General features: G+C 41.1%; 1 protein-coding gene across 4 annotated transcripts in view; it reads left to right on the top strand.

Annotated features, from left to right (window-relative positions):
- Positions 1–25835, top strand: part of TTC7A (tetratricopeptide repeat domain 7A) — a 181827-nt gene that overhangs the window by 96869 nt on the left and 59123 nt on the right. For all 4 annotated transcript variants that reach the window (XM_075146847.1, XM_075146846.1, XM_075146845.1 and 1 more), the window contains one exon: positions 23133–23249. In XM_075146847.1, coding sequence (XP_075002948.1) covers positions 23133–23249 — 117 coding nt within the window. The remainder of the gene's footprint in view (positions 1–23132; positions 23250–25835) is intronic.

Below are 25835 nucleotides of genomic sequence, written 5' to 3'. Positions count from 1 at the left end.
CTATTTTAGGAGGAAGGGTGAACATGAGGATGGAGAGCTAAATGGTCTAATTAAGTGTCGCAGTCATTAGCAGAGTTCTTCCTACATACACTAACAGAAAATTCGACCCAGAACTACGTAAGTATATGACATAGAATTGTGTTTCTCAGCACTGTGGCTGAAAATGCAAACTGCTGGAGATCTAGCAGGTTAGGAATTGAACGTAGTGACCTCTACTCCATATGTCTCTATCAGCTGGAGAAGTGGCAGGAGGCTGATAACTAGCACCTCAAATGAAGATCATACAAGTAAGCAGTTGCATTGAAATTCATAGTGAAAAGACTCCTGGACATATTTTTTTCCCTGGAATCTGGCCATTTGCGTCTACCTTCTGAGCAGTTGCAATGACTTGAGATTATTCTTTAGTTTTTCTTGTATTTTCTCAGGGCAAGGTCAATGTCTTTCCTGTGTTGGTAGAGTACGTAACGCAGCAGGGTTCTGAACCCAGCTGAGAATATAGCATGCCTCTGCAATCCGTGTAATGAACAGGAGAGATGGCCAGTCGGTCCTTCCACAGGTGGGGAAGGGAGCTGCAAGGAGCAGTGCTACTGAGTGAAGGAGGGAGCTGTACCTCCTGCCCCACAAGTTCCAGCAAACAGTCATTTTGTGTGATTCATCAAAAATTAGGCATTTGCTGTGTTGGGGAGAAAAAGAAAAAAAAATTCTTTTGCTTGGCTTAATAAATTTCAGTAATATTTAAGTGGGAAAAATAGCAAAGTAGGAATGACATAACTCCACGTGAAACGAAGGGATATGATACAGGTGTGAGGGTCATCTTTAGAGTCTTCTCCAGCCCTTCCCAGACCATTGCAGCAGAAGTGCTTGGAGAGGCCGCCGTGATGCAGCATTGCAAAAATGGCACTTGAGGAGAGGAATGTGCGGCATCTGCCCACCCCCAGGTGCGCGTGCCAGGGACCGCAGCCCTGCCAAATAAGGATGCAGAACAGATAGATGCCAGCTGCTAGACCATCCTCACCGGGAGCGAGAAACAGCTGGTGCATACAAGGGAGCACCAGTTGCAAAGGATATGTCCACACTGCCGGAGCTGCTCCCCGCAGGGACGTGGCTGGGCCGGCTTCAGCCCAACTCCTTGGGCTGCTGCTGACAGAGTCTCCGTAGAAACACGGATCTGCGTGGGTGAACTGCCCCGCTGTTTGCGCTTGTAATCTTGAGCCTTGTGGACCCTGTGGGCTGCCTTTAACCATGCAGCAGCTCTTCAGCTAGGCATTGACTAGCCTGAATGTATCAAGCTGCAGTGACTGCCAGCAAGGCGGGCAAAGCATCAGTGGTAACCAGCACTAAGTAGCAGACAGAGACTCCCGAGAGCAAAAGGGTCAGAGATTTTCCTGGCCTGCACAAACCAAGCATGCGCTAATGTGCAGAGCAGTCCCCAAAGCTTAGATGTCCCATGTATTGGGTTAAAACAAAACAAAGCTATCAGTAACGTGCACCTCGGGAAGTCACTGGTAAGCGGCATGGGGCCAGTGTTCATTTGGCCACTGCCAGTCAGCTGTGCTGATCTCACTCGTGGGGGATTTTTAATCTACCTGGGATTGCTTTAATCTGTACTATTCCTACACCTCCAGAAGGAATGGCTACTGAGAGGGAGAGCACAGAGACTTCCTCTGCCTTTCTGAGCCACCGCTATAGTGCTGTTCTGTAGCAAGACTTGTTCAGAACTGTGCATGGTAGTATTGGGAGTTTATTGTCTGGAGGGGGTCTTTTGCATCCGAAGTGCTTGTGTGAATTAATGCTTTTTCTTACACAATTATACATAGGAGTCAGGATACATATACTAAATTATCTTTCAATCAAAAACGTTCTTCTGAAACTAAACTGGATGGTACATTTTCTTGTTTATTGCTCTAGTGTTAAAGCAGATGGAAATGCTTGGAGTCGTCTTTGTTGCCAGGGGTATAAACTATGTCACATCTTAATCAAGAGGCTGCATATTGTCAGGTTGGAAATGCTAACTGGAAAAAGGTTTTATTTTCTGAGTCCACTTTAAAAAAGAAAAAAAAAATATATATGCACTCTTTGGAGCCTTCACACCAGATGATTTTCAAATATAATAGGGGTTGAAGCCTGCTCTACCAGCAACTCTGGGATTATGTTGCTTCTTTCTCAGTGGCAACCAGCATTTGCCTGCTGCTTCCCTGGCCACTTGCAAATGTCAGGGGTTTGCATAGCAGGGGCACAGTCCTGTGCAAAATGTCTGGGGGGGAAGAGGAAGGGAGATCCTGTAGGGTAATGATGCCCAAGTATGTGTGTGTATGTGTGGTGTGCACTTTCTGTGCTTTTGCAGGGCGGGAAAACTTGCATCTGAAAGCCTTTGGTCTTTGGTGTTATTTCTCTTCTCTCTGTGCTGCTCCAGATAGTGTGTATTTCTTAGTTTTGAAGGCCATATTTTGTCCCACATACGTAAGACTACTTTTGAGCAAAGGCCCATTACATTTCTTACAATTTTTTAAAAAATTTTTGCAGATGCAAAATGCATCTGAATCAAACATTCGTTGTTTTAAAAAGGATTGACTGATATATATATATTTATAGAAAGGAAGAGAGCAAAGCAAGCTTGACTTAAGACTTACTCTTTCAGTTAAATTTTTTGGGGATGTAGAAACAAATGTATGTTAAAATTCTGCAATGTTAGTTTATTATTTATTATGATGATATTGTGAAGGACAATATTTAAATAAGCTGCTGCAGGGGTGTTTTATTTAGCTCAGTAGATGTGATAGTAAAATTGGAAAGCATGTAGAGAATTCTAGTACAGATTTTTGATGTTCTAGAGGTCAAACTGGTCTTAAAACAATGAAATAACTTCTTACCTTACCGGCTCAGACCATACCTAATCCTTGCAATATGTTTTTTCATCGGATGTGCATCAGATATTAATTTAGGCTAATTTAGACTTTGCTCATTTCTCCGCCTAGATCTCCTGCAAACCTCTGATGCAAAACCTGTATTTTAGATATGGCAATATCCACTTCTGATCTCATCTAATTGGCCCCTGCACGTGGCAGAGCCGGTGTCTCATTTTACAAGCTATAGCAATATGCGCCCTCAATCTGGTAATTCTGAATGTAAGCAATATTGTAGCTGAACAATAATTTATTTTTTCTCTAACACAGTATAAGCAACGGTACAGTGTAAAGTGGCAGTGCCACAAAAAGCTAGAAGCAGCACTCACAAATTATGTATTCCAGCAGGTACTCATTATTTGCCTACATAGACTAGGCCATTAGTCTGGGATTAGTTGCAGGACGTGGGAGAGACAGAAATCATGGTTTTAGGTGTCACTGTGAGCACTGTTATTACAGGGAAGAACGGATGAAGCAATTCTGTATCCAAACAGCACCTTAAGGAAATCATGTTTCTTACAGGGTAGGGCAGATTTGCTCTTCAGCACTTATGAGGCTGTAATAAGCTGTAAGACTGGTTGCAAATAATGTCACAGCTAAAAAAAAAAAGTGTTGCTCTATCATTAAGGACAAAGCCATATACAGGTTCTCAGAAATGAATGAATAAATTCTAAATGCTTCCTCTGATGTGCGAACTCCAAAATTAACACCACTGATTTCTGCACACTAAGAATAGTACAGGGTGTCAGCACCGAGGGAGGATAGGGAAAGGAAAGAGAAAGATACCGTTCCAGTCTTCTGTAGTGTTCAAATTGCTTAAAGCTTAAGCTGTGTAGCATAAATGGCTACATCTGCCATTTCAGAAGCTAACTAAATAGCCCTGTAGTAGAAAAATCCCTAGTCGTTGGCTTGGCCCCAGCCTGAGCGATGCTTACTGCAGGAAAACAAGTGTACCAACGGATGTATTTTCTGAGCTCGGCACTTGTAAGTGCTTATCTTCGCTTGAGATAGGTTCTGTTCGGGCTATTGGCCTTTTAAGAGAAAGCTTAGCATCTAGATATCAAGCTGAACAGAAGGAAAGCCACACTGTTTTACCCTACCCAAGTAGGGGAAAAAATACGGCTGAGAACGGTGCAGATGGCCTGAATCAGACTGGCACATAGTACTGGAGTATCAGCATCAGCTGACTACCTTAAAAAGTGAGGTCCTGTCATCTCCCTGTTTTCACTGGGGATCTCATAAGCCACTTTTCCAAGATTATGCATAATAGCAGTTTGTCTGGCTGAAAATATCCCCCAGAAGAACAAGAAAGAAATCGTGTGAAACCCGAATACATTAAAGGCCAAGGAAGAGAGGATATTTATTTTTTTCTTACTGATGTTAAACTTTATCAAACTAAGCTGATAAAAATGTAACAGAACAAAAAATCACAGTGCTGCAGGGTATGTGTTTTCTATCTGGTGCTCTTCTAACTGGCTACATGCATTTCTTCCATCAAATTCAACATTCTCTCAGCAAATCTTATTAAACTCGATTGCCAGTTTCTCTTGTACATGACAGCCGCTGCTAACAGCGTAACTGGGGAGGAAGTCAGTACTCGTCTTGCTCAGTGCACAGTCCATCTAAATTCCTTCACGGTTTTAGTATATATCGTGAACAATGTTGATTATGTTTTCAGCACTTAAATAGTGCCATTAAACCGTTGCTCAAGAGTACTCCCTAATCAGTGTGAAAGCATTTTGAGTTTGGGCTTGGAATAGAATTTGCAAGTGGGACTGAGCACAGAGCTGGTAGTTTCTGAAGTTTAAGGCTGCAGTTGCGTTGAGGTTTTATGTAACAAATACCTCATGCCTTAGTCAGGGCCACTTCTAGTGAGAGTAACTATAGTAACAAAACAAAGTTTCTAGCTAGTGAAGGAATATTTCCAATGAGCAGGACATCAGCCTCTGATCCAGCCTCTGAAATATGCTTATTTATCAGTTTTGTGTGCAATGCTATTTTAATAGCTACTACTGTATTTTCAAAGCTATTTAGAAATTTTCATTTGTTTGCTTTTGGTGTGGGCATTTTTTGCCTAAAACCTATAGAGGGACTTGCTCCTTTTGCCTTCAAATGGAAAGGTTCTAATTATATTCCTGCTTTTTTAACTTGTTTTCCTAAAGAAATGGGAATTATGCAGTTGGGCTTTTTATACCTTGAGCACTTTTGAAAATATTGGCTGATTTAAAATAAGTTTTGACAGTGTGTTAGAAGTCCTGGAGATAATTAAGTTTTGCAAGTTTTCCAAAAGCAGCTGGCTGAGTCGAGGCCGGAGGGGGCAGGCAGAGCCGAGCCGTGCTGTGCCGGGGTTGGCAGCTGCCAGCGGGACGGCGAGCACACGTGCAGCGGGTACGGCGCTCGGGGACATGGCAGTAGCACTGTCACAAGGTCTGCCAGAGGGCTCTGGGAGAAGGGCTGGCAGGGGAGAACAGAGACAGATTGCAATGGGGGACAGGGGCAGAGGATGCAGATCTGTAGGAAGTTGCATACCACCTGGGCAGGGACAGTTTGTGGCATTTAAGAGTATATAAATACATACTGTTTGTGTCTTATATGCTTATTTGCATGTGTAACAAGTGATAGCAGAATGAGTAAGGAAGGTAATGAGGGATGCTGCAAGTGGTAATCAGCACAGCTTAACCAAATATGCACATGTTGGAGATGCAGTAAAAGGCTGGGGTCTCAGCATGGCCCGCAGGAATCGGCCTCCCTTGGAAGCCAGGGAATCGCACCTCTTTTAGGTTTTCACAGAAATCCTGACCTAAAAGTGTTATTTAACCAGCCTGGTTAAATAACAGTAGAAAGAATTATTATTCCATTAATGAAAAGGTCTCATAAAACTTCACTGGAGAGTTTTTCTGTTGCCAAACCGATGTTTTATGAGGAGCAGGAAGACATTTTTAAAGCAAGCATGGCATTTGCTGAAGCAAGCTGAAAGCACAGTACTGGGCCCTGGCTCTGTCTCCCCAAAGCTGTGACTAGATTTCGACAGTCTATGTGGAAGTTTCCTTATCCTGGCTTCATAAACCAAAATAGTGCTAGTTTTTAAAGAGATCCCTGACCCTCTTTTCTATTGTCTGTAAATAATTGTCTTTTCTAAAGTTCAGTAACTTTCTGCTCAAATGGATGAGACATAAATTCACATCATGAGCCTCCAATAAAACTAAATGCGTTACTGCATGGAGTGGATTCTCCCATTCCATGTATTTCCTCTTTCAAGCTTCTTGCTCCTACTAATTCTCTAGCCATTTGGTGGCGGAGTATTTGGAGCACCAGGCAAGGAAACAGAGGGTGCCAAAATCTGCTCTTTGGACTTGAGGGAAGGTAGAAAATCCATCTGAAGCTCTTACGTAGTTTTATGGGGCTGTTCCTGCAAATCACAAAATCTAGTAATTCACCTCTTCTGCATAGTAAGATGCTGTTTGTCCACCAGTAGACAGGAAGCAAAAAGCTGTTCTTTTGCAAAAGCATGTTTCCTAGATGGTATATAATTGCAGTAAACCATTTCAGCCCCAGACTCCTTGCAATGATACTCTGTTTGAACTTCCCAGCAGCCCTGTGATGCATCAAACATTTTGTAATCACACTGGTGAAATGCAGCTGTTACTGGGGAAGAATAGAATGGCTCTTTAACAGGGAATAACAATAGCACATATCAGATTAGGCTGGGAAGTTAGGAAGAATAGTCTGCCTAGTTGAAGTTGGGAAGATGGTTGTAGAGAGGCAAAATGTAGAGAGCAGAGCTGGAGTTTTACCGTATCATATGAGCTAACACCTGTGTTCATGTAAAAATGTGACTTCGGCTCCTTAATATCTTCAGTTAATTAAAACTTGGGTTTTACATTTCATTTAAAATGAATTAATGATCCTAACAAGGGATGGGACAGGTATTAAAAAAGATGAATCTTAAGGGGACAAATATAATCTTAAAGACCCAAATAAAAGCAACATGTTGAGGAAAGCTGGCCAGATACAATGGAGTCCATCTCTTTCATTTGATGGTTGGAAAGATATTTTTTTACTCTCCTTAAATCCACTACAGCAGTAAATCCCATAATAGAAGCATTCTAAAATTAGTAGAACTGGCTGGGTTTTCCATCTTTGCTGCACAGTTCTGGTTAGGATTATTAATGAAAAACTCAACTTTTGCCTTTCTCTCTGTTTTAATAAATTAATAATAGGATGAGTTAATGTAGGCAGTAAGTTTCAGGCTTCATGCTACATCACATCAGTTTGTGTTGTTTTATCAACAGCATTTAGCTCTGTGGTGTTGTGTAGCAGCTTTAAGAGTGCAGTTTCTGCATGGTCTCTCCTGCATAACTGTGCTCGTGATTTGTGGTCCACGAACTAATGCTTGTGGATTGGACGGGTTCATCCCTTGGGTTCTCTAGAACAAAATTCCCAAAACTGTAGATCGCAATTCCCTGCAGGATGGTAGTAGTGTTCAAAACAGATTGCAATACAGCAGCCAGCATAGCTCAGTTCCATGGATATAGGGGCCTGAGACGCAGCTGTAATCGCTTCTCCCCTCCTTCTTCTGCCAGTCCACCATGCTCATAAGAAGTCAGTCATAGGTGCTTTGGGACTGGGCTGCGCTCTGAAACTTAAAAAAAATTGGTGAGGACCCAAGCGGAGACAAAACTTAGAGCAGTCAAAGTATTTCTTTCACTCTTGTAATTTAGGCCTGCTTCCTGAGTAGCAATAATAAACCATGGAATGACTCATTTGACAAGGTAAGTTACAGTTTAACTTTTATTTATGGCAGCAAAAGAAAAATTTGTCACCCGGATGTGTCCTGGGGCACAACCCATGGGAGAGGAGAGGGAGGGATGAGTCCGGTGCCCTAGCTGTGTTTTCTCAGTTACACAGGGAGTCTCGCACTTACACAGTTTAGGCAGGGAGGGCTGGCATACCTGAACAGAGTATACCATACATACCTCTCCTGTCTGCTGCTGCAGATGCTGCCCGCAGTGAAGCGCGGTGTCTTAAGTTGGGATGGGGCGGTTCACAGTGGTGCAGAGCAGTACCAAGCCACGCCAGGCTACCCTATCAATGCGATTAGCTGGTTTAACAAGAGGGAACACACAGCTTAGACGGAGAGGGGAAATACTTCAGTGGTTTAATCCATGTCACAGGGTAGTCTTTGCTGTTAACTCCTACAAAACTGTATTACAGAGCAAACCAAGTAGATGATGCGTTCTACAACTTAAGTAGATGGTAGCTTTTATGGACTTGGGAATCTATGCGCTATGTTGTTGATGCGCGTTGTGATGCAATGGCTTTGCAAAGGCCATTTTTTTGTACTCGAGGCTTCAGTTTTCCATTGGTTGTAATCCTGAGTACAAATATCAGAATTTGTGTCCATTGGAAACAGCAAACTGCTCAGAAGAGGTAGCAGTCTGGAATACATAGATCTGCAGGGTTTACTGAAGCAGACTTCGCCAGATTTGAGCAAATCAAGCACATTACATTATTATTTACAGTTTTCAGTGGAGAAATGAAACTGCGTAACTGCAATCACACTAAAAATTCTGCATTGAGGCTGACCTGAGGCAGGTATTGCCTGAAAAATAAATTTATACCTGGAGACACCTGACAGATAGAGCTGCGATCTTGACATAGAGTGGGAGGAGAAGGGGATTGGGGAAAATTTAATGGAAAGGCCTGTGTCTATATCAAATCTGCCAAATGTAGCTACTGTAGAACCTCATTATAAATAAGGAGCAAAGGGGAAGAAAAACACATCGGGGAAAAAAATCCGTCATATCATAAGCAAACACAAATCTGATGCATTGAGGAATCTGTCAGATTCCAGCAGAGCTGATGTTTCTCCAAATTAATTCATTCTCTGTCTCATTCGTGCTAAAAGTGCACTGCAGCTCACATGTCTGTGCATTTACTAACTTCTTCAGGGCCTCCAGGAAAAAGATGCCCAAGAAGTTTATTGATCGCTGTCCTGAATACTCTGTACAGGAATTGACCTCAAGGATGTAATTTGCAGTACTGTTTAGTCAGCATGTTGGATTTTATGTTGCCGTTTCTGTTGGAGAGAATCATTCATGCAAGCTGATGCAGGATTTCCTTGAGCACTGTGTAGCAAACATGAGTTATCCTGAGTAAGGATATAATTGCACTGTCCTGGAATTGCACAAGTGAAATATTTGGACGTGCCTCCTGAGGCAGGGTAGTGGTAAGCTGTACCAGCTCTTAATGTCAGCCACTAACTTTCCCTTTTCTACAAGCTCATTTCCCTGGGTAGCCACACAGAGCTTATGGCTGAGTCAAAACCACAGGTTATGTGTGTGAAAGCATTAATTCACTGCTGTAGCTTTGAGGAGCTACCTCACCCAGTCAGCATCCCTACCCACCCTCCCTGCTTTTTTTCTCCAAAGACCCTTTTATATGGTAGATGGACTTGATACTTTCACATGCTCCTGCCCTTCCCTTGCAGTTCTAATTTTAGCGTAATTCGGGCCTGTGACTTGACAAACACCTGCGAAGTGCTCTCATCACCATTCAGCTTGGCACGTGTACGTACTGAGGCTTTCATAGCCAGTCTCTCCATTTCCTTCTGCTTGGAGTCATCTTGTGCTGAAGTCTGATGAACAGGGTAATTATTTGAAAAAGGATTACAGCTCTGAATCTTTTCCACTAAGGCTGAAGGAAGCTATTACTTCATCTTATATTAAATGGCACATGGTAATTTTAAACACCTTCTGGATTTCTAATGAATTAAATCAAATCTGTTCAAGAACAAAGAACACTGTTTTTTATCTGTATGTTTCAACAGTTTTTAAGCCAATCTCTTTGTGACAGGATTTAGTTTATGCCATGTATCTACAGTCAAGGAAAATAAAAATGTCAGACCTTCATGGATGCATCTTGGTGTTGGGAATCTGATTCAAAATGTCAAATTTCAAGTGCACGCTGTGTATTTGAACTGTGCTTCCTCTGGATGTCATTCCCTGAGGGAATTAATTATGGTAGGATATATCACATACATAATGACAGGGTCTGTTAAGCCTTCCGGAGGCAAAACTACCAATCAGGTCAGCAGAGAGCCTGAGTGCTTTCCGTTGCCTTGGAGTAAGGATTTCTGCACAGTGACTTTGGATATCCTTTCAGCAAGGTACTTCAGGAAAGGTGTGGACATAATAATGCAAATAAAATGCCTTCAGTGAGGTGGGAATGGAGAGGAATACTATACCTGTGTTTTGGTTATATTGGTTTAGAAAGGAAAGGAAATAGAAATTAGATTGTGCGCTCTGAATTACAGCTGGCTTGCACAACGGCCTTTTAAGAGGGAAAGCAGAGGCATACATAAATGCAAAGTGTTTTTTATGCCTAATGGTAAAACACAGGACAGTTATAATACTCTTATGCTTTCAGGTTGACATCTGTTCCTCCCCTTCAGACTTATTTCAAGGAAAAACTGGTACATGCTGCTAACTTACCAGAAGGCAAAGATTATAAATACAGACTTGTGATTTATCCTAGTGTGCTGTGATCTCTTATTCTGCAGAGACCTCTCAACTGAATTAACAGGATATGTGAAACAGAATAAACACGGGGATTTCATTGTGTCCTGTCAGCAGGAGCGGGTGCGAAGGAGTTCAGTCCAGAGAAGCAGAGATGCAGAGTCTGACCTCGGGCACCTTGCTGCTCTGCTGCAGGGCTGCTCTGCCAATTGGCGCCGCAGCCCCGCACAACTGTCAGCCCTGCAGAAGCCAGGCGTTTCCACACGGGGTTTCTCTCCACAAAGGAGAAGGGAAAGTATAAAGCTTTTCCCTATGAAAATTGGGGCTTGCTATTCGTCATCACTTCTGTTCATTTCTTCAGTTGCAGGATCCTTATGGAAGAACTGAACGGGGTGGTTTTTTGGTTTTTTTTTTCCTAATGAGGCACTGGGAGTGTTTCAAGCCACTCATTTCTTTTTTTTTTTTAAATTTGCAGGCTAGAATTCTGCAAATGAATGGTTTACTTAAAGGGATAAAGCAGGAAGTCAGCTGGTACAAGCTGATAAAACTGCACTGACCCTGCACTTAATTTCTGTGTTTATCTGATGCATGCTCATTTTTAGGAAGTTGAAGACAGCCTGCCTGAGCTTTTCTGACCTGAAGGTTGAGTGCCAAATCCGCAGCTAGTTTAAAAAGGCAAAAATGCATTCATTTCAGTTGAACAGAGCTGATTCCCTTCAGCTGACTCTCTGGCCTTGAATGTTTAGTTCCTTTTACCTGTTTCATTGCAGCTGTTAGCTCTAACTTTTGGAACAGAGTTCAGTTTTATAAAGCACTGTGGCGTTAAAAATATGTAAAGGTCAAGGGTTGCTAAGTGCTGGACTGTTTCTCCAAAAAAAAAAAAAAAAAAAAAAAGCCTTCCAGTAATCTGTGCATGAAGAACCCAAAAATAAATCCAAAACCACTAATCCTATCACCTTCACTGTGCTGTATGAATGAGACTGTTTTTCAACAATCAAGCCTGTTTTATTCTATCCAGCATTTGAATTGTATTTGCAGTTTTACACTGAGGTGTGTTTTCAGGCTGTTATTGAAAGAAGGCCAAATATTGCTATTTTTGAACATTGAAAATGTATTAACTATGCATGTTTTCCCAAAGAATTTTCTTTAACCACACGTGCAGGGCTTGGAAACTATAATATTGTGTCGTCTTTTCTCAGCACATCTGGAAGACCTGTCACATTGGGGTGTAATAGATACTGCCGAAAAATAACCCATTAATCTGATTTTAGGCTCAATCTGCCATGGATTCTCTTTTTATTTTTGTTTTTTTTTAACCATGCATCTATTTCTCACCTTTCTCTGAGGCTTTTAGTTTTTGTTGGCAGTTCTAATTGAAATTTGTTAGGTATTTCTGACAGGTTGGGAGACTGTTGATTTTTCTTTGTTACTCATGAGCAGTGACTCAGCTTATTTGTACAGTGTCAGGTGCACCTGCTGGAGTCATACGTGCAACAGTGAAGTTACCATTTCCAGCAAGGCTAAGAAATGAAGTTTCACCTTTAAAATAAAGCCTGCAAGATCCTGAACTATATTAGTGTTAAGCTGAACTGGGCACACCTCTCTGCTAGGAAAACCTTGTGTGGAAGTAGTAGTCAAGGATGCAAGCTGTGGAACTGGGTTCTGTAAGTAGGCAGTATCCTTGGGTTGATGTGTATAGTTGGGAAATTTTTAGGAAGAAAATCTAAAGAATTGTTTTATGTTTAATTATATTTGTGCCAAGAAAACAAAAAATATTTAGGTTAAACTGAAATGCTTAAGTGGCTGCGCACATACTTTAACTCAGAGAGGAGTGTCTACATATATTGAAGAAGCTGGATTTATTAAAAAATACAGTCAGTTGGACTGTGCTTCCAGTGCGTATTTAAATCATGGTGACCTCTTTCAATATGACTGGAAACATACAGAGCTGTTCACTGTTATATCCTGAGTTTGATTTTGTCTCAGAGTAATAGTTAAGGAGAGCTATCATGAGATTAGTTCAGCCAGCTTGCCTGAGATCTGTGGGAAACCCGTACTGTGTGGGAGGGTAACAACATGACAAAGAGTGCCATCGTTGCCAAAGCCAGTCTGCACGGTCTCAAACCCGAGGGGGATTAAGGGCTACAAGTCCTGACTCTGCAATTAACTTTGTACAGGATGAAGTAACTATAAAGGAACATTACAAGGAATTTAGTGCATATCCAAAACCACTGTTTGTGGTGAAAAAGCAACCCAGCACTACCATGAATACAATTTTATTTTTGTAAGTCAGTGTGCTGTGTCAAGCCAAATGGTGAGCGCAGGTTTTGTTAGGTTAACTTAATCGTGCCAGTGAAGGATTGACTGAAACTGCAGTAGGACAATCTTTAGCACATCTAGCTGTTGAATTACAGACCCGGGTCTGTACGCTGATTGCTGGCTCTGCGTTAAAGGTCATGCTCCTGTGTCTTCCTGCTGCTGTTACTGCGCTATCTGTGTTCAGCTGGCGCTGGTGCTAACATAGACTGCAATTACATCATGGTTTTGCTTTGCAGACTTAGACAAATATGATTCCTGCTGGTAGCAAAATATTCATTTCTTTCTCTAGGATTTTCTTTGGTGAAGCTAGCAGTTTTCTGTCTACTTATCGCAACACAGGTTTTTTTCTAGGTTGTGTTTTTTTCTGAAATGAAGGAGCTTTTGTCTGTCTTCACTTCTGTCTCTTCTTTCATCTTTTGAGCTTGCCTTTCCCCATCTTTTTTCAGGCTGGCATAGAAACCTGCTCCTCCATATCTCACTGAACAAGCTCATCTTATAAAAAGTACTGCCTCTGAACTGTCATAACTACATGGTGGGTTGTCTTAGCCAGAACATAGGTTGAAACATGCCCACACACGCCCTAGAACCAGTATCCTGTAGTGAAATTCAGTGGTGTTTGGCAAACGGATTTCTGTCTTTTTCACCTCTGCTGAGGCATGCAGGTAGCACTAAATATCAGCAGACTCTGGCCCTTCTCGTGTTGCTCACGTTTGTGCTTTGTCCTCTGCAAAGTTAAGCAGTTAAAAGAGACTCTTGTGATCCTCCTCATAAAGAGCTGGATCTACCAAGGTTCTTAAGCACACACTTAATTCTGAGTAGAGGAATAATTGACTTCTTGTTGACTTCAGCAGGACTACTCATATGCTTAAAGATGAAGACCTTTTATAAGTGCTTTGCTGGAGTAGTGCGAAAGTGGCTTAAATTATATTGCCCCAAAATAAAATGATAGAAAGAGTGAGGTCCATTTAACAACATTGTGTAATGCATTTCAAAAAAGAAAAGCTTATTTTACACTAAGCCCGTTGTTTTTATACCAAAGCCAAATTTTGTATGGTTCTAACCTACTAATACAGTGGGGGTGTGATGCAGTTTCAGACTGTTGGCTCCAAGTATCAGTAACATGCAAGATTCCATAAATGTGTCAAGTTGGGTAGAAATGCTTTATTAATCCTGGGGGTGTGGAGGGGTCTGCTTTACTGTATTTTGTTGCATTATTTATACAACCATAATATGAGTATGCTATCACTTTTTATTACCTTGACTCTGGGTTAATTAGAAGGTATTTCACTCTGTTTTAAATGTGAATTAGGATTCTGGCATATCTTTCCAGACAGAAGGTATGTTCTTGATTGCAGATTGAGGTGACTTGGAGGTTGATGTCAAATGTTACTTTATTAGCCAGAATCCTGGTATCCTTTCCTCTAAAAGCTGCCTAAACTGCATGTCCTAGAAGCTTTTCTGAAAAACAACAGTTTAGAAGTGTAAGTGAAGCATCTAGTTCTGCAGTCTTGGGGATAGGAAGTATTGGCAGCATATTAATTACTTCAGCTTTGTCCCGTTAATGCTCTTTTCATGTCTGGTAGGATCTCAGCTCAGCAAATAGAGACCCTAGGCTTGGCTTCCTTTTCCATTTCTGTAAATCAAGAGTTATTCCAGTGGTTGTGACAGCATGATAGTTCTCAACTCTGCCTTTCCGAATGAATTCCCATTTAATAAGGGCTAGCTGGATTTACCCGGGGGCACATCTAATGAAATTCTGAAGAATCAAGCCCAACAGATGAGAAAATGTTTTAAAAGTTATGTCAGTTACAGAGGAACTCAACCTGCTTTCCTTCCTGTCCACAAATAACTCTGAAGTTGAGAGCACCAGTATTAAGAGATTAAATGTAAAGGATATGGGGAAGGCGATGATGATGAATTGAAGCACAGGGAGCTGAAGTGACTTGCCCAAGACAGGCCAAGAGGCCATGGGAAAGCAAGAAATGGAGCACGGCTCTCCCATGGTCCCAGCCCAAGCTATAGGATATTGGCTACACAGGCAAAAGGCAGTGGACCGTGGTTTCCAGTACACTCCTGAGATTGCATGTTGCCATGTAGGTGTCCGCTTCCACCCACAAATGAGATACTGCACCACAAAGTCACCTGAATTTAAGTGCCAGGGCTCAGATCTGCTGGAGAAGCTATGCATTGAACTCCTACTGAATTTATGATTTAAATTAAATAGGAGGTAGACCTCTAAGCTCCTAGCCTTGCATGTTTGAGACCTGGCCCTGGTTTTCAAATGTGCTCGTGCAGTGTCCAGTGCAATGGGAAGTACTCTGTGTAGTTGGAGCCTGTCAGAGAAAAAACAATCCACAAAACAACATGGGGGGTATATTTGCAAATTAAACTTCAGTTTAATATCTTCTGAAGTGTTGCAAGGAAAAGTCTAATGCACAGGGGGAAATTATGTTTAAAAAGTTGATGTAAACACTCTGCATAGCAAAACCGGAAACTTTTTTTTCCAGATTTTGCTGTAAAACTTATAATTGTGAAAATTATTTTTGTCTTTATTCCGGCGAGATGTGGAACTGAAATGCATATGATTTGTGATGGCACAAAATGATTTTGTTGCCAGTTCCTCATCAGGGTGAGAAGAAGATAAAAACTCTTTTTGGGTGTATCACCCAAAGGATCCTATGTAACACAGGGTGAGAGAAGGGGTTTTATCAGCTCTACTGACAATTACATTCTTAACAAAAAGCAAAATACCACAAGTTGAATTTGGGATTCAAAATGAGTGATCTAACTAAAAGGAAAGGAGACAATAATTCTGATCACCCTTTTTTGTGCCTTCTTTTCTTGGGTATGACTAGATATGGCTTGATTCTGAAGAAAGGTGAAGACAAGGAAGACTTTCAGTGCTTTTTTCCTCCCCTCCCCCCCCAGCAAACCAGTGTGCTTTTTCTTTCAGCAGACTATTACTTAGTTGTTGTTTTTCCTTCAAGTGACAACCTGCCTCAGTTTAGCGGATAAAGTGGGTTTGTTACAAGACCTCCTTCCAATGTAAGTGGCAGTTTCTGGATGGGCCACATCAATATTGACTCATATTTGCCCTCTGCATCACAAGTGAATCTGATGGAACGGAACACTGAAATAGAGGCATGAGGTTGCTGCACTGGCTGCAGACATGTTTGTCTTGGGAAGTGACGTTTGGGTCCATGCAGAGATATGTAACGTAGTCCATCGGCAGGACCTTCACCTGACTGACAGGAGGCCCTTCTGCCATCAGGCGCATGCCGCAGCTTACAGGAGAAGGCAATCCAAGAAAAAACACACAGAGCTGAGACCTGCAAGTGGCCGGTCATTTGCTTTTGCTGTGTTTCGCTGACAGGTTGGGCTGCGATACTAGCTTTTCTGATAACCGCTTCTTCTGTTTCCCTCCTACTCCATGTGCAGGAGCCTTCTAGATGCCTTGTGTCATGAGGCTAAGCCTAGCAAATTGTCTTCATCGTATAAACTTTTAAATAGTCTAGAATCTACCTCTCTGAAAGCTGTTGTCACCTTGTGTTGTGCTGTTGCAGTCGTAGTTCCTGGAGCAACATTAGCTGAATTGCTGTTGTCATGCAAGACTGGGGCTCTGACCAGGACATTCTTCTAAAGGTGATGTCAGCTCTGAGTCTGCTAGTTTTCCTGGGCTGGAAAGATGAAGCCGACAGTTCTTTGGACATGCTACCAGGCTGCTTGTTTTTATTTTTTGTTCATATTGGGGGGTAAATGGGCAGGGAGTCATAAAAAAAAGGACTGTATGTTTGTAAAAGTATATGATCAATTTATTTTTGTAGGGAAAGTGATAGATAACATGGCACAGCATGAAGTTATAAAAGGAGGTTGCAGTCAGCGCTGCTGGCATTAATTTAACTAGAGAATGTGCCCTTAAATGTCAGGAGACTGCAAGAAGCACTGAGTTATTTGAGAAGACAGCAACTTGGATGTTGATTTTTTTCAACAAAAATGCAGAAGATTTCAACAAAAAGCAGCTTTCCAATTTTGCCAACCTTCTTACTGATAATGTGACTAGGGCTTTAGCAGGTGCTCCAGGAAGGTTAATGAAACCATCATGGTTATGGTGAAAGAGTATACATGAACTAATTGGCTTGTATAGGTGACTCACCACTGAGGCTAAACTCAGCAACGGATAAACTGAGCAGCTAATTTGCTGTGAATATACTACAGTTCCAGATACACCATCCTCTCGTACTGGCAGATAAAACAAGACCAGACAATCTGGGTTATAAAGAGAACAGGGGCTGCAATCATATTTCTTCCATATCAAAATGTAAGAATGGCCATTCTTGATCAAACTAAGGGCTTGTCTGTCTTCAGCAGGGCATCTGGTGAGTGCAAAGGGAAAAGCATGTAGAAACGTGGCAGTAGGATGATCCTACCCCTCATATGTCATCCTCGCTTCTGTCAGCTGAGTGGTTCAGAGGCTTTCAGAGCCAGAGGTTGCATTAGGTTGTGTTTAATGCCCCTTGATGGGCCTGTCATCCGTGAATTTATCTAATCCCTTTTTGAACCTATTTATGTGTCTGCTCCAGAACATCCTGTAGCAATGGGTTTTGCACTCTACTTTTGTGCTGTATGAAAAAGCACTTCATTTGCTCATTTTAAATCTACTGCTTGATTGCTGTATTGGATATTTCTTACTTCTTTCATTTGAAACGATACAGACTGCTTTGATTTCCTGATCTTCTTCGTGCTATTCATGATTTTATGAATCTGTCGTCTCTTCTCTCAGCCTCTTTTCCAGGCTGAGAAGTCTATTTATTATCTCCATATATCAAAAGTGTTCCAAAACTTTGATCCTTCTTCTTATCTCCTCCATCCTCTTTCCAGCTCTGGTAGATCAGTCTATATCCTGTATCGACCTGTATCCTCCTTTTGCATCCGTTGCCTTAAAGGGGAAGAAACTAATTCAAGAGTTCAGTGATCGAAGTGTTGGGGGTTTGAAACCATGCTTCCCAGTTCCTCAGAGAGCATCCTCGGGCCATCTACCCGTCCAGGTTGTGGGATTCCCCTACTTTTCATTGGAGCTGATGTTGAATATTTATCTGGGCTTCAAAGAGGTAGGAGGGTGAGCTGGACTCTGCTGTCCAGTGGCACTTGCATGCTGCTCCAACACCCCATCAGTCAGTCATTGGATAAAGTGCATTTGCTGTCCTCGGAGCTGTGACTAGGATTCTGGTTTCTCTCTCCAGGCGAATGTCTGTAAACACACAAACAGGCACATGCATCCTGTCATTTAATGAAAGAAAGAAACAAAGTACAAATATTAGTTGCAGAAGTTCAGTATCTTTATGCTAATGTACACAATTGTCTCTCTGAATTGGGACATACTGCTGCTGGGTTTGGTGTTTTGTTTTGTTTCCTTTTGTATTCAAAATCCAAAATAACCCAGCAGCTGTGTGGGTAGGTAGGCAAATCTGGGTCAGTAATGAAAGACTTTGGGGAATGATGGCCCTGATCTCCTAAAGCTCAAAGACATGTGGGTCTTTGAGCAGCTGCTGACAAGCTCTGAAAAACTGGAGGGGTTATAAGCAGCCAGTGAATGGCAAAACAGATAGATAAATGACTACATAATACTCATTATTCCTAATTTAGTCTCTCAACCTTGAAATGAGTGGAATGTGTTATTGTTTGTTATAGTACTAGCATTATTTATTGCTTGTCAGATGATAGGGCACAGAGATCCCATTGTGATGCTGTATAAATGTGTAGTTAAAGGGCTACATTTGATACTAAAAACTCCATTTTAAAGCAGCTTTAAAAAGTCCCAATAATTAACTGATTAATAAATCTTTTTATAGTCCTATAGCATCCATAAAGTAGTCAATAGGTTATTACTAAACATAGCAACTTACAACTTCTTCCACAGATGTGCTTATAAACATTCATAGTATACCACACGTACATGTGAAACCTGATAGTAAGTATTAACTATTAAACCTCAGTAATTAGATTGCCAATGATAGGAAAGAACTACCTCTTTTCTTCATGGGTAGTATTAAAGAACTTAAAGGCTGAGCATTTAGCTGCATAGGATTAGAAGACTTTCAGGACGACTAGGTATTTTATTTGGCCAGGCCATGAGACATGGTGAGTATCAGCAGCTGAAATCAGTCTTAATGAAGACAAATGTTGAATACCTCCTGAAATCAACTAAAGTAGCTTGCTTTCCGCTGAAAATTTTCATACGCCTTCCAGTATTCCAGTCCCTAATTTTTTGTCAATGCATGGCATATTATAGTGATATCTATATCATTTATACTACTGAAATTTTGGTGCTTGGGAAACCTAAGTTTGAATTTTCAGAGCTTCATATCGCAGCAAAGTCAACTGTATGCAGATTTTAATTTGCCAGAGTTAATGTTTCTGTGATAGATATGTATGTTTGCTTGTGCAGTAACCTGACGTTAGATCAAGGGAATAGAAGCCTTTGCGTACTGTCCACAGAGATGATAAAAGAAAACCTGTCCTGAGGGGGAGCTTAGCGTCCAGTATCAAGAGTACGCAGTGGTTATTTTCCAATGTTACTGTCCCTGAAATTATACACATTACAAGAATGATTTGTGGATTTTTTTCTCTCTTTTTTTATGCTTATGTAGTGGGAATTTGTATGTTTGCTTTAGCCCAAATCACTCTGTTTTCATTTCCAGAGGCTAACAGAATTACCAATGACTGTATTGATAATCTTGGGGCTATTTTTATATGCTGAATCTCTTTTAAGAGTCTGCTCTGCTTAGTATTACAATCATCATACAAAAGTATAATAAAATTATACTAAGAAAATACGGTGAGATCTGTGCATACGTAATTTTTATTTATGTCCCTGAGAGTTGTGCACAGACACTGATATGACACAATACCCGTTATATTTATTTGTAGCAAGAGTGCTATCTCAGTAATAAAATGGTAAGTTCGAGATAAGTGATACTGTCACCCACTTCACTCCAGTGTTTTCCCTATATTTTTATTTATCTGTTTTTGCATTTACAGAACTTACTAGAAGCTGAGAAATACAAACAGCATATAGCATATACAGCCTAATGTACTGATTTTATTTCCACGTTTTAATTATTGCATTGTTTCCTTCTCTTGTCAGTATGATTCCTTTTGCCACTTACATTCTTCCCATTTGCCTTTTGGTTTAGTTCATTATATTATTGCACGATAATGTGAATAGCACTATTCCGAAGGTGAATTACCGCAACAGCTAACAGTGCATGGTATCTCTCAGATCTGTTCATGTTGCACTGCAGACAGTTGCTAAAGTTGCATGACTTTTTTTTTTTTTAAAACTTTTGTGTGCCTGTGCTTTACAACTGGTGATAATATTCTGCTGAGACTTCATTATGTTTTTGTGAGAGATTTGCTTTTTTCTATGTTTCGCTAGTTTCGTTGCATCTTCATCCAAAGAAGTTGATGTATACTCGCTGTAAACACTAAGCATCAGAGTGATGGAGACAAGAACTTAATGTGTTTGTCTTTTTAATGTTTAAGTGCAATGTTTAAATATACGATGTAATGATTTTAATTGCCTGCAGATAACTAAGCCATCTATAACCCTACTAATGTGAAAGGGAGGAGGAACCCTTAATATATCCCTCCTGTATAGTAGTTTGCCTGTTAACAGATTCTTCATTCCTATATTCTTCCATTTCATTAATATTGAGTAGTATCTTACAGCGTTCAAAAGCGTGGAGTTATTCAGGGATGCAATACGACTATTCTCTTCTCTAGGCCTTAGGCTCCTTGACCACCACTCTTCTGCTGCAAGGAGGGTCCTACAATGCTTTAGAAGGTCTTTCATTTTGAAAGTTTGTAGTGGTTTAAAAAATATTCTGTATGCTTAAGATAGCATAGATTGTTCAATGTGGTAGTTTCTTGGACTAGTAGAATATTTTTAATAGATTACTTGCCAGAAGGAAGGCGATGATGCAGTCTCACCCCTCTGCACAGTGCAGTCCAAAGAAGCTTGCTCACGAGCCTATGCATCAAAACCCATAACTTCTATTTGTGCATTAGCGTTGCTTTCCAGATGTTATCCTGTCTTGCTGAAAAGGCTTTAAAGACTACAGAATTTACTGTGCACACAAGGTAGTTGCTGCAAAGATTATTTGCTTTGATAGTTGAGTATCTACATTTACTTATAAATCTCCATTTGACTAGTTTCAGCTTCCAACAAATCCTTGGATTTTCTGACACCTTTTCTTTTAGATCAAAGACTCACAATTAGATACTTCTCCATGTAGGTGCTCGCAGGCTGGGCAAAATAATTTCTTTGCCTCTTCTCAGTTAAACCAAATAAACTGAGCTTCTTAAGCCTCTGATGAAATATGTTTTTCTAGCCCTCAGATCACTTGCATAACCTTTTTCTGATCTTTATCCCATTTTTAGTCTTCTTTTGGAGTTAAAGAGCAAGAACTAGAAACAGGATTGTAGTAAGCGTCTTGCTGATGCTGTGAACAAGAGTAACCACATCTTCCAGCTCCTACTTGATTGTGCTTCCGTATATGGATGCTAAGGATTGCTTGACCTCTTGGCTGCATTGTTGTTCAGGAACTTCACGTTCATGAAGCTGTCTTTTATAATACTGTTACACTCCAGGGTATAACCTCCCATCTTTCTGGTGCGATATGTATTCCTTGCTCCTAAGTGATTGATTCTATATTCCGTTGTATTAAAGCTTTGTCCTTATGAGCCCAGTTAACTAAGGGATACAGAGCAGCATGCATCACTGGCCAGTTTCCATTGTTAACCACTCCTTTGAATTCAGTCTCATTTTTAGTTTGTTAAGAGTGCGTCCACTGTCATATTCTTTGTCCCAGCAAAATTTTTGATCAGTCTGTGGATCTGGCCCCAAAATAACTACCTGAATCATGATGTCAGTTCCTTTCAGTTAGGGGGTCAGCATCTCCAAGAGCTGGGGATGTTTTTATTAGCATTTGTTTTGCTCAGATCAGTAACAAGAAAATCAACGGTAAACATAGAGTAGGGATGTAAAAGAGGAAAGGTGTTTTATAAAGACAAATTCCCTTGATTATGAATCTTGATCTTCCTTTCCTGGCCTAAGTTTGTACCTGGGGAATTTAGTTGACTGCTTGTCCTGTGAGATCAAACTGTAGCAGCGGCCATGAGCAGACATCCCTATAGCAGTTGATATAGTTGGGCTACATTTTGTTGACTTCCCCCTCCCCTGCCCCCAAAACCCTAATGTTTGTCAGTGCAGAATGGGACTGCCATTTTGGCACATTACTGTAGATACGCACCACCGAGTCTTGGCTACAGATTTCCAATTATTGCAAGGGAAGGATCTCTTATTCAGCTGCAAGTCTTCGCTAACATCATCTATGCAGTTGCTGTTGTCTCTTTCTGAAGTTGTTTGGATTTCCCAGGAGCCTGCAAGTCACGTTCACAAAACTGGTTTTAGAATTTTTAACATTCAGCTGTTAATGTTGTGTGCATGTATGTACATGTATGTGCATCCAATGGATTAATCGCTAGCCATATTGAACTAATTCAAAATGTGTAGATCTTGGACTTTATGAAAACATTTAAAGCAGAGAAGTAAATTTACGTTAGTAAATAAGAAATAAATTCAATCATCTTGGCAATCAAAAAAAAAAAATGGATGTTGTGAAGGATAGTGTTAAAAGCCATGCTAGCAGCAAGTGGTAGGTTGTGTCATTGCCGAATCTGTCTTCTAACCTCTGCTTGACCTAATTCTGCTGAATTCCAGTGGTCTGTGCAAGTACGTATTCTCTAGGTATAAGAATAGTAGCAGCAGTTACACTACCTAGAACAAGAATGTACAAGGGCTATCAGCTGTCTCGCCTAGGGGCATGAGATGATTGCCAGCTGGGGTTGAGAAAAAGCGTTTCCTTCCTGCGAGCCATTACGTAATTGTCTGCGTATATTAAGTGTGTTGGGTTTTTTATCTGAAATTTCTTATATAAGCTGGTGCAATATGAAGATGCCAGACTAAGAAAAGAGTCTGACATATGTATTATGGCAATACCTTTTTATTCTGTTTTTAATGCTGTCCAAAACAAAATGAGATTCACTGTATGTTTCACCTTGTTAGCTTTGCAATGCATTGCTTTTAACACTGTCCTGCCAGCTTTGTGACGCAAATTTGACTGCAGCTGAGGAATATTGTTAATCCGCTCATCTCCTTGTGGGGAATCAAAGTTGAGCCAAATGAAATGTTTTGTGCTACGGTGTTTTCTTTTATTGTTGCACATACAAAGCAAGTAAAAACGCTGGCTGCCAGGATCTCACTAGAGTGATACTACTTCTCCACGTTTATGAGATGCCAATAAAACAGAAGTTATTCTTTTTCATCTTGCAGCTTACTCTTCACCAAAGTAAAACTGGAATGGATACATAAAGGACCTGAAGAGGGTCTGGTGACATGCAGACATATGTTGCAGATGTGGCAGATGGTATATAGTGTTTTACAGCACAGGTAGGCTTTCTCCACTGTCTAACAAATTCGGATTTCGTAATGGAGATGCAGTTATCTTCTTTAATTGTCTAGAGATACTTAAATTATTTTGCAAAAAGGGTAATAAACAGTACTGTTTAAAAAAAAACATAAGTAATATTTCTAGCTGTGATTAAAAAAAAAGGCAAGATTTTACTAGCTGTGATTTTAAAAAAAACCTCAAGATTTTAAGATTGAAGAAGCAGTTTGAACAAAGAGTTTCTGATTTGAATGTCTAAACATCTCTGTCCATATTCAGATGTCCAGAAGGGAGGGCAGTTGGTTTTTTTTTTCGCCCGCAATAGTCTGAGCATCCATCAGCTATTGTTCACAGTCCGCAGTAGTTGGCACCACCCAGGAATGTGATGGGATGACACAGTCCTGAACTGAGTAAGCCAAGGAAAGGGACATGGCCAAGACTCTATCACATGCTGTGGTTGCATGCTGGTTGCGTAGCCTGGTGCTAACTGGGCAAGGAAAGGAGTGAAGGATGTCAGCATCTTTCTATCATCCCTTGCCCTAGTAAATCCGCATTTAAATAGTGCTGGGTTCCCTGTTTGTTCCCTCCCTCTCATCTGCTTCCCCTCCGAAAGGAAAATTTCAGAAAGTGTGGAAGTTACCAGGTTGGGTTTTCTTCCTTCCCACACCCTATGGATATTGTCCCAGTCATCCTACCACTATACAACTGTCTTGGGAATGTTATCCCAAGACTGTACTTATCTCTCATGTGTAATGTCCACAGAGGTTGTGTTTGATGGGAAGGACAGCATACGTGATGGCAACAGTCTCAACAGCAGACTGATGAAGCTTGTATTGTTCCCCAATTTCTGTATGCATTTACATAAGCTTTATAAACACCAGAAGTATATGTACAGAATGATGCGTGTCTATACACAAGTTGTCCTTGAGGGATTATTAGTAATTCCTTGTTGGTTTAGCTAATGAGCAGCAGAACAAACACAAAAATCAAGGTATTTACATAGCAGCAGAGAAATGGTCTCTTACAGGCTGGAATTATTGATTTCCTTAGGCCTTAGTCTTTTTAGCTAAGGATTCAATCATGTACTTCTCACATGAATAATCTTTATACCCATGAGTAGTCCTCATGAAGCTGATCAAATCCACGCTGAACAATTAAGACTGAGTAAGATTTACTTTTGCAAGGGGGGGCAGCAAGTCTGAGACTGAAGAGAGTATGTTGGAAAACAGACAAATAAATTTGGACTGCATTCGGATCCCAAGCTGTGCTTTGGCTGTTATACTTAAAAACCCAAGATGGGATAGCTTTAGAGGCTTTTGATAAGCTTTGGCCATAGAAGCCTAAACAAAACAAATTGCTTTGCTTTTGCTCTTAGGAACTCTAATGTGTATTTCACTGCTATTCCCAGTGGGACTTTCTGGCTTTCTCAAAAAATACTTCATAAAGCATTTTGTATTGGGAAGTACTGTTTAAAGGTAGCAAGAATGAACTTGGCACCTGCAGTTTTAGACTGGATTCAGTGACCCAGGAAGCCCCTTGTATTAAGCAAATTGCAGCAGTATCAGCTAACAAATATGTAAAATATTCCGGGTTGGGCTTGCAAAGGAACTTAAGGGGAATTCTTACCAGTGAGACGTGGATGCAGACATTTTTCAGAGCCTCTTGGAAAAGAGAAGCCTTTATTTACATGAAGTTGAGAGCTGTTGCACCCAATGCTCTTTACTAGTTCAATCAGTAGCTAATCGCCCACACAATTAAATTGCACTTTAGTTACATTTGGTTGCATTTATCTGGCCTAAGTTTCCCAGGTTTGCAATCTTACTATGACTCAGCTAGACTAAAGAGTCTTTCAGGGCCCAATATTTTCTCCCCAGGCAGCTATTCATATGCTATGCCCAGGTCCCCTTTTGTCCTCTCTCTGATACACTGGTGCCTCTGCAGTTTCTCACAATCAAGTGTTTCCTTCGGCAATTTTTGTGACCATTTTATGCACTGTCTCAACTACCCTTTAAAAACACGGGCAGCGGAGTGGCAACGTGTCCCACTGTCAGCCTTTCCAGTGTTGTATGCGGAAGGCAAATCAGCTGGTTGCTGTCCCTTCCGTGGTGCATGGAAAAGCTTTCTTGGCTGAAGGCCTTGTACTGCAGCCTTGAAGGAGCAGTTCATTTTCAGCCCTTCTCCAGCATCACAAATAAAGCCGTTGGGAGTGGCTGTTTTGCACAATGCAGTCCACTTGGTTTTCAGGCTGGGATTTCAGTCTGTTTTCCCAATTTAAAGGCCATGTTGACTGTATTGAGATGCATTTTTGTTAACTGAGGCCACCTCATCAAGCCTTCTCTGAATGCTACTCTCCTGTGATCAGTTTTTACTGACTGACTGAAACCTACACCATCCACCAATCTCCTCACCTGTCCTTTGTGCAGGAGTAGAGCGTATAAGCCAGCGTTCAGCCGTGTGCCTGATCAGTGATTTTGTGGTGATGGCTGCTGCATCAAAGCAGCGCTCGCCTCATGGGAGTAATATTTTGAGATGCAGCTGCCATGTTCCTGCGTACGCAACGCACCAGCAAGACAGAAATGCCCTACGGT

The sequence above is a fragment of the Calonectris borealis genome, chromosome 3 (genome assembly GCF_964195595.1).
Source record: "Calonectris borealis chromosome 3, bCalBor7.hap1.2, whole genome shotgun sequence".
Lineage (NCBI taxonomy): Eukaryota > Metazoa > Chordata > Aves > Procellariiformes > Procellariidae > Calonectris > Calonectris borealis.
Note: the sequence above shows the minus strand (reverse complement) of the source record. Positions and strands in the feature narration are given on the sequence as shown.